Consider the following 18,016-nt stretch of genomic DNA (forward strand, 5'->3'; position numbering starts at 1 on the left):
GATTGGCTTGACTGCTCAAAATTATTTAAGTATCATCCACAACGGTTGCTACTTCTTGCGTTTCCTCTGGGTATGCAAAACCCGGAACGGAGGGGTGTCTTCCTCTTCATACTTTCTTGAGCTTTTAAGGGATCACCATTTTCAACTAGCAGACTGTATGTCTACTAAAGTATTACTTTTTCTGACTTAAATTTTCTGTTGTTTCTTGTACGTCAGTTGATCAGTTCCTTATTTCAAAATAGAATATCTATCGACATCAAATCCAATGATGAAAGTATGAAATGTCATTGGTTGCCCATCTCTCATCTAAAATGAGAGACGTAGACATCTCATCATCTTTGATTTATAAACACATCATCGAGCTGTACGAGAACGCTGTAGTCTCTTTACACAAACTTTATATTGTGGAATATTAAAAAATCACAATCATCTTCTATTCTCATCCCGGGAGAAAATAAAACTTTGGTAACTATACGTCTCTGTACAAAAAAAAAAAGAGAGGAACTAGACAAACAGGTCGAAGAATAAGAAAATAATGCACAGAATATACTTTAAGCGAATGAAGCCTGGATTTACAATATTTGACGTCATCAAGACATGCAAGAACGCGAGGGTTTCCTAGTATGGTTCGTGCCTCTTCGTGTTTACGTTGGGGAGGAGGGTCTCCTTACCAGCTTCTTGTCTGTTTTCTCGACTTTTAGTTCCTCAAGTTTTCCGGATTAACCATGGTTTCCGCCAAGGAGCTGCTGACGCGAATGAAAGGAGATGGATGGTGAGGCTTTTCTGATATTCATTAATTTCATAATGCAGGTATAACTTCCATAGGTTTGTGAAAATGGGATACTTGTGAACCATAAACTAACTATTAGATTGATATATATATGCATGTATATATATATATATATATATATATATATATATATATATATATATATATATATATAGTCAAATACTTTCTTTGCAATTGCTTAGGTAAATTTGGTTTGATTTTACTCAAAGTGCACAGCAGAACTGACTTTGGAATATCTTTTATTTTGTATTGCAGTAATTGTGTAATCTTTGGAGAATATGGAAATGGTGGAGCTTGATTTGAATAATTACTTTCTTTATTCTACAATACTATGCATTACATTTTATGGAGGGCTATGTAATAATCGGATTTGATATTTGATAATATTATTTGATTATTATTTGATATTACAATCATATCTGTTTTTTGTTAACTAATCACCACTAGTGAGTCATTCATCCCCATGTACTGAAAGTGTGCCTCTAAGCGTGTACCTGTGCTTGCTCATCTGTTCCGAGTTTGTTTTAAAACCAGAACTTTCCCTATCAAGAATTCCCATAACAATTATGAGGCAACGCTGTTGGTTGTGATGAGGGGATGTACAGATGCTGAATGTAAAACTAAAAGTCAGTATTTGGGAAGTTTATCTATCTTGAATCCTATGAGAAATAATCAAAACATTTATTGTTGATCATAAGAAAAGTATTTTCTTGGTACTGGCTTAACCTGTTTATCAATGAAAGTTCCCCACATTGAGATATATGTAACAGTTATGTGATAGTCTTATTAAGGCCTTGTGCTGCACTCTGGATGGATTAAAGCTCACTGTAGTGTAACAGCATTTTTAGGTAGGCATATGCCTTTTTATCAAGTAAAGATCCTAAAACCAGCTCCAGATATAGTGAGGGCTTCTTTGAATTTGCAACTTTTTACTGTAATGATAAAAAACTGTTATGATACAATTGGCTTAAAACAAGATGATTTCTTTCTCTTGTGGATGCCATTTCAAGTATTTCAAGAGGCTTATATAGAATGAAAATTAGCTTTTGGTTCTCATTGGCAGGAGTTTGAGTGAGGAAGGTGTTGAGAGCATTTTAGAGGGCAACAACCTTAGCTTTCAAGAGGCATCACAGGAGATACTCAATGTAAGTAGTACCTATGATGCCATTCTCATTGTTTAAGATTCATATTGATACTTTTGTGGTGAACTGAATAGTTTGGTTTTCTAATATATATTTTTTCTATTCTGTATGAAATTTGATCCATATACAATTAATTTAATGATATAACTCCAGGACCCCTTTTATGGGGCTCCTACAGCTTGAAGGCTGTGCTACAAACTATAGCAGGAAACTGATGAACTTTGGAATGAGAAGTTTCTCAAGTATATTCAACAAAGCTACATTTATTGTATTATACTTGATCACCGTTTCCCGCATCAGCAAGGTAATGCCAGAAAACAGACGAAGAACAGCCCATCCACTCATATACATATGTACATATTCGTAGTTGCTTGCCTTCATCGATTCCCGGCACTACTCCACCCCAGAGGAAACAGCATCACTACCCCCTGCTTCAGTGAGGTAACCCCAGGAAAACAGACACAAAAGGCCACATTCATTCACACTCAGTCTCTAACTGTCATGTGTAATGCCCAGAATCCACAGCTCCCTATCCACATCCAGGCCCCCACAGACCTCTCCATGGTTTATCCCAGATATTTTACATACCCTGGTTCAGTCCATTGACAGCACATTGACCCTGGTATACCATATTGTTCCATTTCACTCTATTCTTTGCACGCCTTTCACTCTCCTGTATGTTCAGGCCCTATCGCTCAAAATTTTTTTTCACCCTTATGTTTGCGAGGCATGGGCTATAGATAGGGTTGTACAGAGGAGGGTGGATGTTTTGGAAATGAAATGTTTTAGGACAAAATGTGCTGTGAGTTGGTTTGATCGAGTAAGTAATGAAAGGGTAAGAGAGAAGTGTGGTAATAAGAAAAGTGTGGTTGAGAGAGCAGAACAGGGCGTGTTGAAATGATTTGGACATATGGAGAGAATGAGTAAGGAAAGATTGACAAAGAGGGTATGTGTCAGAGGTAAAGGGAAGAAGGAGAAGTGGGAGATCCAATTGGAGGTAGAAGGATGGAGTGAGAAAGATTTTGACCAATTGGGGCCTAAGCATACAGGAAGGTGAGAGGCGTATAAGGAATAGAGTGAATTGAAATGATGTGGTATACCGGGGTCAGTGTGCTATCAACGGACTGAACCAGGGCATGTGAAGCATCTGGGGTAAACCATGGGAAGGTCTGTGGGGCCTGGATGTGGATAGGAAGCTGTGGTTTCGAAGCATTACACATGACAGTTAGAGACTGTGAATGAATGTGGCCTTTTTGTCTGTTTTTCTGGCGCTACCTCGCTGAAGTGGGGAATAGAGATGCTGTTTCCTCTGGAGCAGGGTAGTGCCAGGAATGGATCAAGGCTTTATATTTTCAAGGTAATTTTAGTGTATTGCAAAATTATTTTTGTTGCATAATATTAGATATATTGATTTTCTTGTGACAAGATGTTGGAATAGATAATTGAAATATTTTTCTTTTACAGCTGATTGAAGAAGTCAACTTTTTTCTCAGGCTTTGAAAAGTAAACCTTTTTTTCTCAGGCCTTTGAATAGTAAACCTTATTTTTCTCAGGCGTTAGCAAGTGAATAAAAATGGGAGGATCTTCTCAAGTTATGGAAAAGGTCATTTGATTTCCTTAGATATGATTAACTAGTTATTGAATGCTATTCTTGTCTCTAGATTGTAAGATTTTCTTTGATTTTGACCTACTTGTGTTCCTTCCATAGGATAAATCTGCCTTGCAGGTCAGAACTGGTAAGATTGATATCAGTTCAAGAACACATTTATTTCACAAGTAAGAGATTCATTTTGCCTTGGCAAATAGGTCTAGGAAACCAGACCTTTAGGGATTATGAAAAGATAGGACCATGGTGAAGTGCTGAGTAGGTGGTCTTTTGGCAGAGTCTCATGTATACTTCATACTAGAATACTTAGAATTGGCCTTTTTGAGTAACAGTCTTTTTAACACTTGATAGATTGGTACAGTGAATGAAAAGGTCTCTCACAATTAATTCTTTTTCTCTGATGATATTAACCTTCTACAGAGTGACCTGAAAGATGTGGGTGCTCCATGTCTCCCAGATGACTTACTGAAGGGCAAGAAGAATTCTGTGAGTCTCACATCAGTGTTGTAAGCAAGAGTGAATTCCCCTGTGCTTTGTTGGTTGTGAGAAAATGATTTTGTGTTGACTGAAATTAAAGCATATGTCATTATTACTTATTTTTTTTATACATTTATAAAGTGAGACATCAGAAGTATGAGTTAAGTATTAGGTTAGATCCCTGTATTTGATTACTGTGTAAGAAGGTAAGTGGTGTTTCTAATTACACAAAGGAAATGAGATACATGAAAGGCCTCTTAATCTTTTGTTTGAAAGGACCACTATGAAAAAAATCTTGAGAATGATTGTAGTTAGAAATACCGTAGAATTTAGCATTGATAAATATAATTCTAGATATAGTCTCAACATTAGTTTAGGCATATATAGATTAGATCCTATTCCCTGGGGATAGGGGAGAAAGAATACTTCCCACGTATTCCCTGCGTGTCGTAGAAGGCGACTAAAAGGGAAGGGAGCGGGAGGCTGGAAATCCTCCCCTCTTGTTTTTTTTTTTTTTTCCCAAAAGAAGGAACAGAGAAGAGGGCCAGGTGAGGATATTCCCTCAAAGACCCAGTCCTCTGTTCTTAACGCTACCTCGCTATCGCGGGAAATGGCAAATAGTATGAAAGAAAAGAAAAGATTAGATCCATTCATAATCAAAAGAATTGTCAACATGTGCAAGTTTGTAAGATAATCCATGACTTAACTCTTGCCTTTTGTGGAAAAATGTCTTACTTAACCTTTGCCTGACTCTCATCTGATGGTCATGTACCTTACATGTCAGATATATCCATAAAGCCTATTTATATTCATTATGTTAAGGCTTCTGTTTGTTCTTTCCACGTATCTCTCAAAGTTGACTTATTCAGACTTGTCTAAAAACTTAAAGTTTGTGGACAGGTCACCCTGTATTCTCTTTCCACTTCATCAAACTGGTATAAATCTTAAAGGTTGTGAACTTGTCACCACTTATTCTTCTTTCTTCCATTGTGGGCAGATTAGGGCCTCAAACTTTTCCCTTTGTTTTATAACTTTTTACTCATGTATTATGTGGAGAGAATTTACATCCACGTAGCCCTGTTTCTTAACCTTGCATATATGTAATATGTTTTTACTCCTGTGTCTTTACTCTTTGCACACACCTATCAGAGCCTGAGCCACCTGGGTATCCATTTATTGACCAGCTTTGAGTGGAGAGTGAACACTTGTACTCAGGATTCAAACACTCACTCATGCATGATGAATGGTCAGTAATGGTCACTGCATGTCGGCTCATGTGTGTTTAATTCCCCATTTGTACTCTATAAGAGGGATTTTTACATTTAGGGCCCCATCTCTTGAGCATTCTCTCTATCATACAACTTCTTAAATTTATGTATTTTGTCTGTATATGTGTGTGTGTGTGTGTGTGTGTGTGTGTGTGTGTGTGTGTGTGTGTGTGTGTATGCATGTAATCATCTATTGGTACAGTGTAAAGAGCATTCTACACTTGTGGGGCCCTGTCTCTTGAGTTTTCTATGCCATCAAGCAGTCTTTTAAACTTTTGTTAACTGCCAATATTCACTGTCTCATTGATTAGTTTATTCCATCCATCCACTTGCCAAACCTGAATAAACCAGTACTTCTTAACATCATTTCTAACTAACTTTTTGCCCATCTTTTTGCCATGGCCTCTGGTTACTCTGTTGCTGCATCTGTTTACCAACAGTTCATTGTCAGTACTGTCCATATGATTTAGAAACCTGAAGCCTTTATTAGGTCTCTCTCTCTCTCTCTCTCTCTCTCTCTCTCTCTCTCTCTCTCTCTCTCTCTCTCTCTCTCTCTCTTTCTCTTTCTCTCTCTCTTCTCTCTCTCTCTTCTCTCTCTCTCTCATGGTGTAATTACGTATTTGCATAGTTCATAGGGGAGTTGTACACTTATGGGGACCTTTCTCTTGAATATATGTTTTTCTGTGCATGTGAGTCAAACATACATGCACCATTTGTGTTTTTTTTTGTTTGTGTGCCTGTGTATTCACCCATTTATCTATATCTCTCTATCTGTATGTTTTTATGTGTGGGTTCATATATATTGTCTATGTATTCTTCATGTACTGACTGTTTCCAGAGGTCTAAAATTTTGCATGGATTTTTGTGCAGCTGCTTGGTCCATTAGTACTACAAGTGGCCAAAATGCGCAATGTATCTGCACCAAAAGCCTTTGAAGACTCTGGCAGTGCTCCTAGAATGCTGCGTGTTTCCCTCACAGATGGCTGCATTACTGTACAGGGTCTTGAAGTACAGGCTATTAAACCACTTAGGTGAGACTTTTATGGATATTTTCATCCAAGTTTCTGAATGATAATGAAAGCTTTATGGCATTACTTGCATTTTATAAGATGAATTTTATGTTCATTCTTGCTTAGAGTAATTATTTTTATTGACCATGTTTAGGTATTTACTAAATACATATCATATATAAGCATTTATTGATTTTACACTGAATTTTGTATGTTATATTTAAGTGGTTTTCTTCCAGTCTTAGAACTGCACCAGGCACTAAGGTTCGACTAACAGGCAAGATTCCAGTATGTGGTGGGTTTTTGTTGCTGACTCCAAACAACATTAGTGTGATTGGAGGCACTGTTCAGGAGCTGTATGAGAAGTGGAAGCTTTCAGCGGTATGTCCTTGTGATTTTTTATTATGTGTTGTTAACCAAGTGAGTTTGGACCTCTGTGGTGTATTGGTTAGTGTTCCATACCTTAATGCTTCATTGGCTACTCAAGGTTTATCCTGTTTGGGTTTGAATCTTGGTCTTGATAGCCATTCTGCAGGTAACCCAGCTTTTCATCCTTCTCTTGGGGCTCGTTTGTAGACTGGTTACCTGACTTAGGTTAGGATGCATGTGAAGCGTCTAGGGCAAACCATGGAAAGTTTTTTGGGACCTGGATGTGGAAAGGGAGCTGTGGTTTCGGTGCCTTATACATGACAGCTAGAGACTGAGTGTTAACAGATGTGGCCTTTGTTGTCTTTTCCTAGCGCTACCTCGCACGCATGTGAGGGAGTTGGGTGCCATTTCATGTGTGGTGGGGTGGCGACGGGAATGGCTGAGGGCAGCAAGTATGAATATGTACATGTGTACATATGTATTTGTCTGTATATGTATGCATACATTGAAATGTATAGGTATGTATATGCACATGTGTGGACGTTCTTGTATATACATGTGTATGTGGATGGGTTGGGCCATTCTTTCATCTGTTTCCTTGTGCTACCTTGCTAACATGGGAGACCGACAAAGTATAATAAAAATAATGAATATATATATATATATATATATATATATATTGTTGTTGTTCGCTGATGATACAGCGCTGGTGGCTGATTCATGTGAGAAACTGCAGAAGCTGGTGACTGAGTTTGGTAAAGTGTGTGGAAGAAGAAAGTTAAGAGTAAATGTGAATAAGAGCAAGGTTATTAGGTACAGTAGGGTTGAGGGTCAAGTCAATTGGGAGGTGAGTTTGAATGGAGAAAAACTGGAGGAAGTGAAGTGTTTTAGATATCTGGGAGTGGATCTGTCAGCGGATGGAACCATGGAAGCGGAAGTGGATCATAGGGTGGGGGAGGGGGCGAAAATTTTGGGAGCCTTGAAAAATGTGTGGAAGTCGAGAACATTATCTCGGAAAGCAAAAATGGGTATGTTTGAAGGAATAGTGGTTCCAACAATGCTGTATGGTTGCGAGGCGTGGGCTATGGATAGAGTTGTGCGCAGGAGGATGGATGTGCTGGAAATGAGATGTTTGAGGACAATGTGTGGTGTGAGGTGGTTTGATCGAGTAAGTAACGTAAGGGTAAGAGAGATGTGTGGAAATAAAAAGAGCGTGGTTGAGAGAGCAGAAGAGGGGGTTTTGAAATGGTTTGGGCACATGGAGAGAATGAGTGAGGAAAGATTGACCAAGAGGATATACGTGTCGGAGGTGGAGGGAACGAGGAGAAGAGGGAGACCAAATTGGAGGTGGAAAGATGGAGTGAAAAAGATTTTGTGTGATCGGGGCCTGAACATGCAGGAGGGTGAAAGGAGGGCAAGGAATAGAGTGAATTGGAGCGATGTGGTATACAGGGGTTGACGTGCTGTCAGTGGATTGAATCAAGGCATGTGAAGCATCTGGGGTAAACCATGGAAAGCTGTGTAGGTATGTATATTTGCGTGTGTGGACGTGTGTATGTACATGTGTATGGGGGGGGGGGGTTGGGCCATTTCTTTCGTCTGTTTCCTTGCGCTACCTCGCAAATGCGGGAGACAGCGACAAAGTATAAAAAAAAAAAAAAAAAAAAAAAAAAATATATATATATATATATATATATATATATATATATATATATATATATATATATATATGCCTATACATGCCTTGGCTGTCAGTGGATTGAATCAAGGCATGTGAAGCGTCTGGGGTAAACCATGGAAAGCTGTGTAGGTGTGTATATTTATGTGTGTGGACGTATGTATATACATGTGTATGGGGGGGGTTGGGCCATTTCTTTCGTCTGTTTCCTTGCGCTACCTCGCAAACGCGGGAGACAGCGACAAAGTATAATAAAAAATAAAAAAAAAATAATATATATATATATATATATATATATATATATATATATATATATATATATATATATATATATATATATATATATATATGCAGAAGCTGGTAACTGAGTTTGGTAAAGTGTGTGAAAGAAGAAAGTTAAGAGTAAATGTGAATAAGAGCAAGGTTATTAGGTACAGTAGGGTTGAGGGTCAAGTCAATTGGGAGGTAAGTTTGAATGGAGAAAAACTGGAGGAAGTAAAGTGTAAAGTGTTTTAGATATCTGGGGGTGGATCTGGCAGCGAATGGAACCATGGAAGCGGAAGTGGATCATAGGGTGGGGGAGGGGGCGAAAATTCTGGGAGCCTTGAAGAATGTGTGGAAGTCGAGAACATTATCTCGGAAAGCAAAAATGGGTATGTTTGAAGGAATAGTGGTTCCAACAATGTTGTATGGTTGCGAGGCGTGGGCTATGGATAGAGTTGTGCGCAGGAGGGTGGATGTGCTGGAAATGAGATGTTTGAGGACAATGTGTGGTGTGAGGTGGTTTGATCGAGTAAGTAACGTGAGGGTAAGAGAGATGTGTGGAAATAAAAAGAGCGTGGTTGAGAGAGCAGAAGAGGGTGTTTTGAAATGGTTTGGGCACATGGAGAGAATGAGTGAGGAAAGATTGACCAAGAGGATATATGTGTCGGAGGTGGAGGGAACGAGGAGAAGTGGGAGACCAAATTGGAGGTGGAAAGATGGAGTGAAAAAGATTTTGTGTGATCGGGGCCTGAACATGCAGGAGGGTGAAAGGAGGGCAAGGAATAGAGTGAATTGGATCGATGTGGTATACCGGGGTTGACGTGCTGTCAGTGGATTGAATCAGGGCATGTGAAGCGTCTGGGGTAATCCATGGAAAGCTGTGTAGGTATGTATATTTGCGTGTGTGGACGTATGTATATACATGTGTATGGGGGTGGGTTGGGCCATTTCTTTCGTCTGTTTCCTTGCGCTACCTCGCAAACGCGGGAGACAGCGACAAAGCAAAAAAAGAAAAAAAAAAAAAAAATATATATATATATATATATATATATATATATATATATATATATATATATATATGCTCCGAAACCACAGCTCCTTTTCCACATCCAGGCCCCACAGACCTTTCCATAGTTTACTCCAGATGCTTCAAATGCCCTGGTTCTGTTCATTGACAGCATGTCGACCTCGGTATACCACGTCGTTCCAGTTCACTCTATTCCTTGTGCATCTTTCACCCTTCTGTATGAATCAAGTGTTGTTAGGTGTTTTGTGTGACAAGGAGATATTGTATGTTTGTGAACAGAATGTCAGTAGTCCACATGTGGGTGAGGTGGAAAGAGAAGACAGCTACCTGGGTCAGAGAAGTGCAGCTGGACAACCACTGAAGTGCTGGCTCACTATGCAGCCGTCACTAACCATCTTCTTGATACCCAGGCGGGTAGGACTGGTAATGTGCCTCCCTGGTCGTTGGCTGCGTATCACTTACTACCTACCATTTACCTGTTGTGTGGTTGAAATTTTCCTTAAGTAAATATAAAGAAATAAGGATGGGACACAGCAAGAGAAGGCCTCAATATGAATGATATCTTTCAGGAATCCCTGTGTGAGAAAGATTTGGCAGTAAAATTGATCCCCAACCTGTCTCCAGAGTTCACACAGAGAGAAGCACAAAGACCTGATAGAAAGGGTTCAGAGGAGGGCATCAAAGATGATACTGGTATTAAGATAGCTGAGTTACTGAGTTACAGGGAAAGGCTAAAGGCTTTAAATTTTCCACTATGGAAGAGTGAGTGGTGGCATTATTACAGTCTTTTAATTTTTGAATCAGATTGATCAATGAGCTGTTCCCTGAAAGATGTAGTGATAGAACAACTAGAGGGCATGACTTGAAATTAAGCTAAAACATGATAAAAACGATGTAAAGATGTATATTTCCAGTGTAAGAGCAGTGGATGACTGGAATAGTGTAAATGAAGAAACAGTAAATGCAGACAGCATATAGATGTTTAAAAAGTTGCATGGTAGTAGAAAATGTTCAAGAGATGAGGCCTCATGAATGTAGAATATCCTCTCTAGACAGCGCAAATGGGTAGTCACACACAAACATCAATGGAATTTTCATTGAAGATAATGGGTAGATAGATAGATGGTATGTGATAACACTCTTTGTTTTTCTTTCCAGTGCTGTAGATAGCTTTCATCATCAACTTTAGAATCCTTTTGTGTCTGCAGATTCAGTGATTTTGAATAGTTTAATAGTATTTATTGGTAATTTACAGAGTGTGTCCAAATTCAGCCGTGTAGTGCGAGCTGCTGATGGGTCTGGCCCTCCTCCCTGGGTTCCATTTGGTGAACATATTGTGAAGGATCACAGAGAGATGCAGAAGTTTAAAGCTCTTAAGGACTCAAATAGTAAAGAGAAGGAAGACACTGAATTTGAGAATCAACGTAAACAGGCGGTGAAAGAGTTGGCTAAAGAAGGAAATGTGAAGGTAATATCTGCATTATAATGAGATAAATTTCCTGCTGAATCATAATTTAGAAATTCCTCTTGATGACCACTTTAGATTTTTTTTTTTGATAGAATATTCAAAATACAGTTATGGGTAAAGTAAGATAAACTGTGAGTTTTGCTCCAACTTCTGGTAGTTTGAGGAATGTGGCTTTCCAAAAATCTCTTCCTATTACATCTTTATGCACTCCAGAATTATGCAAACATTTAGAAAGCTCATTTCATGCAACACAATGGAAATTTCAAGCTGAAATTATTACCTCAGGAATATATTTGCTTAGTCTTCTAACGTGTGTGTGTGTGTTTGTGGTAAGGGTGAGGGAATTTACTTAAGTTAACCCTATTTGGTAAGACTTAGGGGTGATCTTAGTGTGGTACTGCCTTCTTAGCTGATTAGAAGATTCTCATTTGTGTCACCATAGATTTTCTTGCCTAATCATTTTATGTGAGCCATACCTTTAATGATGATTTAATTGATTTACACATGTTAGGAATATATGTTTCACAGTGCAATAGAATTAATTTACTGAATTCCTCTAGACATAATGCAGACATGGGATAGCATCTTTAGTCAGGAAGATTTATCAGCTTCAGAAGAAAGTCCGTTTTAAGAGCACATTTATAAAAGCTTAACATTACTGTCTGCTGGCAGGATTTGAGCTTTCCAAGATATATTCATAACCTCTTTAAAAGGAGTATGATGCACTATTTTAAGGGAGCCTCTATTCCCAGACTACTTGGGTTTAGTAGCCTAACTCCTTTAAAATCATTTTACCCCTAATGTTATGAAAACTTTTTGTTTGAAGATGTGATCCGCATGATTTGGCATGTGATAATTAAAAGGTAAGCAAATTAGTTATGTAGCATTTGCTGCTTACTTTAGAGACTTTGTAGTCTTATTTTTCATTGTCTTTGCTTTCTTAACATTTGGTGATTAAGATAAAACATGCTGATGATATCTTCCCAGGGACCATTTTAACTAAGGATTATGTATGAGATTTTGAGTGTAATAGATACAGAAATTCACTAATTGCATGAAACACCATTGTCTTGAAATTTTTTGATGTAACACTGCATGAGTATAAAGTCTTGACCATCCGATAACTATCAGGCTGTAGTTGATCCATACATTCCAGATGCTACTTATGCTAGGTCAGTGCCACTCCCTTCTGTGTGCTTCCCTAAGCTCTTTATTGCTGCCACATAATTAGAACCCCAAGTCTAATACACCAGTGATTTTTGTTGTTCTCTACTTTGACTGCTTGGTCCAATAAATCACCATATAAGGTTACAGTTGCACCTGTTTTAGATTGGTAAAGACTACTGACCATTTTGTGGGAGTTCTGAACATTGAAACTACACTGCCAACATTCCATATTTGTCTTGTCACTAGTCGGTGAATTGAATGTGGATCATATGGGAAAATTTTGACTTGTTTCCATAAGTGCCAATTGTACACCTTTACTTGCACTGTCAAAACCATGGAGAGGTATTTTAAGTTTATTTGTACTACGAGTGGCTGTTCATCTGTTCTGCAACAGAGGTTTCATCAGGGACTTAAATCATGATTGTCTTTTGACAAATTTATCACTGACTGGTTGGATTTTACTGAATCTAGCTTCTCTTGGGCATGGTGTGCTTGCTGCATGCAATCTACATCTGTTGTAAGACACCAGTTATACATACCACTTTGTGCTACTACTCAGTTCTGCATAAGTTACCATATGATGCTGACCTGTTCATAATTCATAGATGTTCCTCTTAGGTTTTCATCTTTGCAACCTTTGTAAAACACATGAGGATCTCCTCGCTTATCATTTTATAAGTGATTTTGAATGACTTCTTCAGGGCTCTGTCGTAAATGTTTAAGGCAAGCTTCAGATCACGACAAAGCATGGAGACTCCATCTTCTGCCTTCTGTGCAATTTGCAAGTCATCACATGAAATGAACCTGCATCACTGCCCAGGTTAATGTTATTAACAGCAAATAGAGGCCATATTCTTTGCAGGGAATACATGGGCAGTATTCTTTCTCCCCTATCCCAAGGGATTAAATATAGATGAATGATTTATCTATTTATCATTTGTTATACTTGATTGCTGTTTCTCGCGTCAGTGAGTAGCACCAGGAAACAGACAAAGAAAGACCCATCCACTCATACACACACATATATATATACACCACTTGTACATATACATACACATACACAGACATGTACGTATATACACACGTACATATACATACACGCTTGCCTTCATCCATTCCCAGCGCCACCCCACCCTACAGGAAACAGCATTGCCACCCCCTGCCTCAGTGAGGTAGAGCTAGGAAAACAGACAAAAAAGGCCACATTCGTTCACACTCAGTCTTAGCTGTCATGTGTAATGCACCGAAACCGCAGCTTTCTGTCCACATCCAGGCCTCACAGACCTTTCCTTGGTTTACCCCAGAAGTTTCACATGTCCTGGCTCAGTCCATTGACAGCACTTTGACTGCCGTATACCACATCATTCCAATTCACTCTATTCCTTGCACGCCTCTCACCCTCCTGCATGTTCAGTCCTCGATCACTCAAAATCTTTTTCACTCCATCCTTCCACTTCCAATTTGGTCTCCTGCTTCTCCTTGTTCCCTCCACCTCTTACTCTTTTCCACTTCCATGGTTTCATTTGCTGCTAAGTCCACTCCCAGATATCAAATATTTCACTTCCAATTTTTCTCCATTCAAACGTACATCCCATCGAACCTGTCCTTTGACCCTGCTGAACCTAATAACCTTGCTGTTATTCACATTTACTCTCAACGTTCTCTTTTCATACACTTTTCCAAACTCAGTCACCAACTTCTACAGTTTCTTACTTGAATCAGCCACCAGTGAACAACAACTGGCTCACTTCCTGGCCCTTTCATCGCCAACAGATACTTGCACCACTCTCCAAAAACTCTAGCATTTACCTCCCTAACCACTGCAACCATGAACAAATTGAATAACAGTGGGGACATCACACACCTCTGCTGCAGACCAACATTCACTGGGAACAATCGCTCTCCTCTCTTCCTACTTGTACACATACCGTACACCCTTGATAAAAACTTCTTTGCTTCCAGCAGCTGACTTCCCACAACATATACTCTTATGACCTTCCACAAAGCATCTCTCTCAACTCTATCATATTCATGCATTTATACATATTCACCATTTCCCACCTTAGTGATGTAGCATCAAGAATAGACGACTGAGTCTTAGAGAGAAAATCCTCACTTGGCCCCCTTCCCTGTTCCTTGTATTGCAAAAGTAAAAACTGGAGGGGAGGATTTGCAGCCCCCCACTCCTACCCCTTTTAGTCACCTTCTATGACACGCAGGGAATGTGTGGAAAGTATTCTTCCTCCCTTATCCCAGAAGAGGGAACAGAGAAGGGAACCTAGTGAGGATTTTTTTCCTCTAAGGCTCAGTCATCTGATCTTGATGTTACCTTGCTAACATGGGAACTGGCAAATATGTATGGGGGAAAAAATGAACATACATTTATTTATGTAGTTATGCTATATGTGTTTATGTTTTTGTTTTTGTGAGTGCCATGTTATTTGTTAGTACTTCACAGGCAGCATGTCATGTAATGCATTACTCTTATTTTGCTACAAATAGAGGAGAAGTGTGTAAGAAAGAATCATGATGATAATATATTTCAGGTGTTTGGAGGTGGCAAGCAGATGTTAGATGCTAATGTGCAGAAGGTTGTAAATGCTGGATTTTCTCAAGAGGTTGCTGAGTGGGCATTGAGTGACAGCAAGAATGATCCAACTAAAGCTATCAGGAAACTAAAAGCTGTAAGTGAATATTCCATAGTTTCTCAGGATCACATTCTCTCTCTCTCTCTCCCCCTCTCCTATCTATATGTTTTTATCTTTATCTCTTACCTTTATTTCCATTTACATGGGGTGGATCAAGTGCATCCATGCATCTTCCATAGATATTAATTTTGTGGAAATTATGTCCCCAGTCCTTACTTTGCAGGCTGGCAGTTGAGCAGGGATACCCATGTGCCAACAATAAACTTGATACCATGCTTCTTTATCAGTCAGAATAAAACACTGTTATTGATATTTATGTATTGAGAAAATTTGTCATTTCTTTAGCTATTTTTATAGGCAAGTAGGGGAATGTAGTTTGATGGTAACCTATTGTATGATATATAAATGAGAATGTTTGCCCCTTATATTGAATATCAACTTGGTTTTCATGTCAGCAGGTTTTTATTATTTGCACATGAACAGTTTTGTCAAACATCCTGTACCATTCTCTGATTCATTATTAACTCTTTCAAAATGTTAGTATGCTCTGTTGGGTTACAAAGAGGATTTATGTGTCAGAAGTGGAAGGGACAAGGATAATGGGGTTACCATATTGGAAATGGAAGGATGGAGTGATTAAGCTTTTGAGGTCTCAGGGCCCTAACATGCAGGAGGGTGAAAGGTGTGCACATTAAATCTGAAAGCTGTTGAGTGGGTGTGAACAAATGAGGCCTTTTCTTCATCTGTTCTTGGCAGTACCTTACTAATGTGGGAAATGATGAACAAGTATGAAAGAAAGGGAGAAAGAAAATGAAAAGAGAACCAACACTGCAGGACAGGGAAAATTGGTGGTGTTTGAATTCTAGTTGACAGAGTTGTTAAGTTTAATGGCTTTAAACTTTAATCAGACAAGTAAGTGTATGGAGCTAGAATCTTTCCAGGTATGAGAGAATTACTTCTTACTGGGGTGAATCAGCCCTTGCATTATTAAATAAACTTCTGAAATAGTTGATGAAAGGAGGAGGTATGCTATTTATGACAAAATGAATGTATTAGATATAGATTTTAATCCTTTTGTGTGTACCTTTTCTCTCTCTATCAGGCAGCTAGTGGTAGACCTGCTGTGACAGATCGTAATAATTACAATCAAGAGGAAGAAGATGGACGTCGTGGCAGAGGTGGGCGAGGACGTGGTAAAAGTCGAGGAAGAGGGAGAGGGGGAGGAGGAGGAGGACCTGACAACAGTGATGATGATTTTGAACCGCCACCCAACATGCCACGGCCATCAGGGCCAGCCTCTCTCTTTGACTTTTTAGATACTAAGATGATTGAAAAGAAAGGTAAATTAAGACTTATTTCCTCTGAAATTTACTTTCCATCCATATGAAATTCAAGAAATGCAGATTTTGTATTGAAATTATTATATATCTTATGAAAGTTAAATATGTATTTATTGCATTAATTTGGTAGCACTAGGAACAGTGCTAACGCGGAAGACGGCAATTAAGTATGATAAATATGTATATATATGTGTGTGTGTGTGTATGTGCATGTGAGTGGATGGGCCATTCTTTGTCTGTTTTCTGGCGCTACCTCACTGACGCGGGAATCGGCAATCATGTATAATGAATAGAAAAATATAGTATATCCCTGGGGATAGGGGAGAAAGAATACTTCCCACGTTTTCCCTGAGTGTCATAGAAGGTGACTAAGAGTGGAGGGAGCAGGGGGCTGGAAATCCTCCCCTCCGGTATTTTAATTTTTCAAAAGAAGGAACAGAGAATAGGGCCAAGTGAGAATGTTTCCTCTAAGGCTCAGTCCTCTGTTCTTAACGCTACCTCGCTAATGCGGGAAATGGCGAATAGATATGAAAAAAGAAATTTCATTTATTTATCATTCTTGATCTCTGTTTCACCCATCAGTGAGGTAGCACCAGGAAACAGATGAAGAATGGCCCATCCACTCATGTACACATAGATATACATAATTGCCCACATACACATATATACATACATATACATACACATATGCAGACATTACATATGTACACATGTACGTATTTGTACTTGCCTGCCTTCATCCATTCCTGTTGCTACCCTGCCACACAGGAAGTAGCATCCCCACCTTTCAGCGAGGTAGTGCCAGGAAAAGACAAAAAAGGCCACATGTGTTCACACTCAGTCTCTTGCTGTCGTGTGTAATGCAACGAAACCACAGCTCCTTAGCCATATCCAGGCCCCACAGACCTTTCCATAGTTTACTCCAGATGCTTCACATGTATATATACATCTATTTTTTCATATTCGCCATTTCCCACATTAGCGAGGTAGTGTTAAGAACAGAGGACTGAACCTTAAAGAGAAAATCCTCACTTGACCCCCTTCTCTGTTCCCTCTTTTGGAAAAGTGAAAATAACTGGAGGGTAGGATTTCCAGACCCCCGCCCTCTTCCCATTTAGTTGCCTTCTATAACACGCAGGGTATACGTGGGATTTATTGGTGTTACCAGACCTCTGGAAGAGGTTATAGCCTTATGGCTCAGGAATCTTTGGAAATAGATCGTGGTTAACACCACGACTCTTTCATAGAAAGAAGTCCTGGGGTAATTGCAAATAAGTGAGCAAATATGTAGCCATTACTCTGTTTTGTGCTCTTTAAAGTACCAAAGTCCAGTTTCAATGATTCAACTTGTATTTTTACAGAGACCATCAACTTCGTGGCACCAGTCCCAGATGTACGAGGGGTGTCTTACCAGAGTGATCGTGGAAGTGGTTATCGAAGTAGAGGGGCTCGAGGTGGGAGAGGTGGACGAGGAGGCAACATGAGTAAAGGAGTAGTCAATGGGAGGTAATTATGAATTAATTGTAAGATAGAAAATGATTGATTAAGGACAAATGTATGTCTGTGTGTCTAAGCACAGTTTATGAACACAAGAGACAAACCAGCAGATGGTGACACTTACATGGAGAAGAATGAAAAACCCTTTATTGAATTTTTTTCATATCCCAGCAACATATGAAAAAGATATACTTAAAAGCATGTGGAGAATAAAACAGGAAGCCAGACATCCCCAGAAAAGATTTTACTGCTCCTAAGAACATGA

The 18,016-nt window shown here is 39.1% G+C and overlaps 1 protein-coding gene across 1 annotated transcript in view; it reads left to right on the forward strand.

Moving 5' to 3' along the window:
• Positions 1–613: 613 nt before the first annotated feature.
• Positions 614–18,016, forward strand: part of LOC139766575 (uncharacterized) — a 28,199-nt gene continuing 10,796 nt past the window's right edge. Inside the window, exons 1-9 of the mRNA XM_071695415.1 lie at positions 614–772; positions 1,854–1,935; positions 3,959–4,024; positions 6,154–6,314; positions 6,533–6,674; positions 10,887–11,099; positions 14,813–14,950; positions 16,017–16,254; positions 17,616–17,760. Coding sequence (XP_071551516.1) covers positions 726–772; positions 1,854–1,935; positions 3,959–4,024; positions 6,154–6,314; positions 6,533–6,674; positions 10,887–11,099; positions 14,813–14,950; positions 16,017–16,254; positions 17,616–17,760 — 1,232 coding nt within the window. The 5' untranslated portion in view covers positions 614–725. The remainder of the gene's footprint in view (positions 773–1,853; positions 1,936–3,958; positions 4,025–6,153; positions 6,315–6,532; positions 6,675–10,886; positions 11,100–14,812; positions 14,951–16,016; positions 16,255–17,615; positions 17,761–18,016) is intronic.

This window comes from Panulirus ornatus, chromosome 58 (genome assembly GCF_036320965.1).
Source record: "Panulirus ornatus isolate Po-2019 chromosome 58, ASM3632096v1, whole genome shotgun sequence".
Taxonomy (NCBI): Eukaryota; Metazoa; Arthropoda; class Malacostraca; order Decapoda; family Palinuridae; genus Panulirus; species Panulirus ornatus.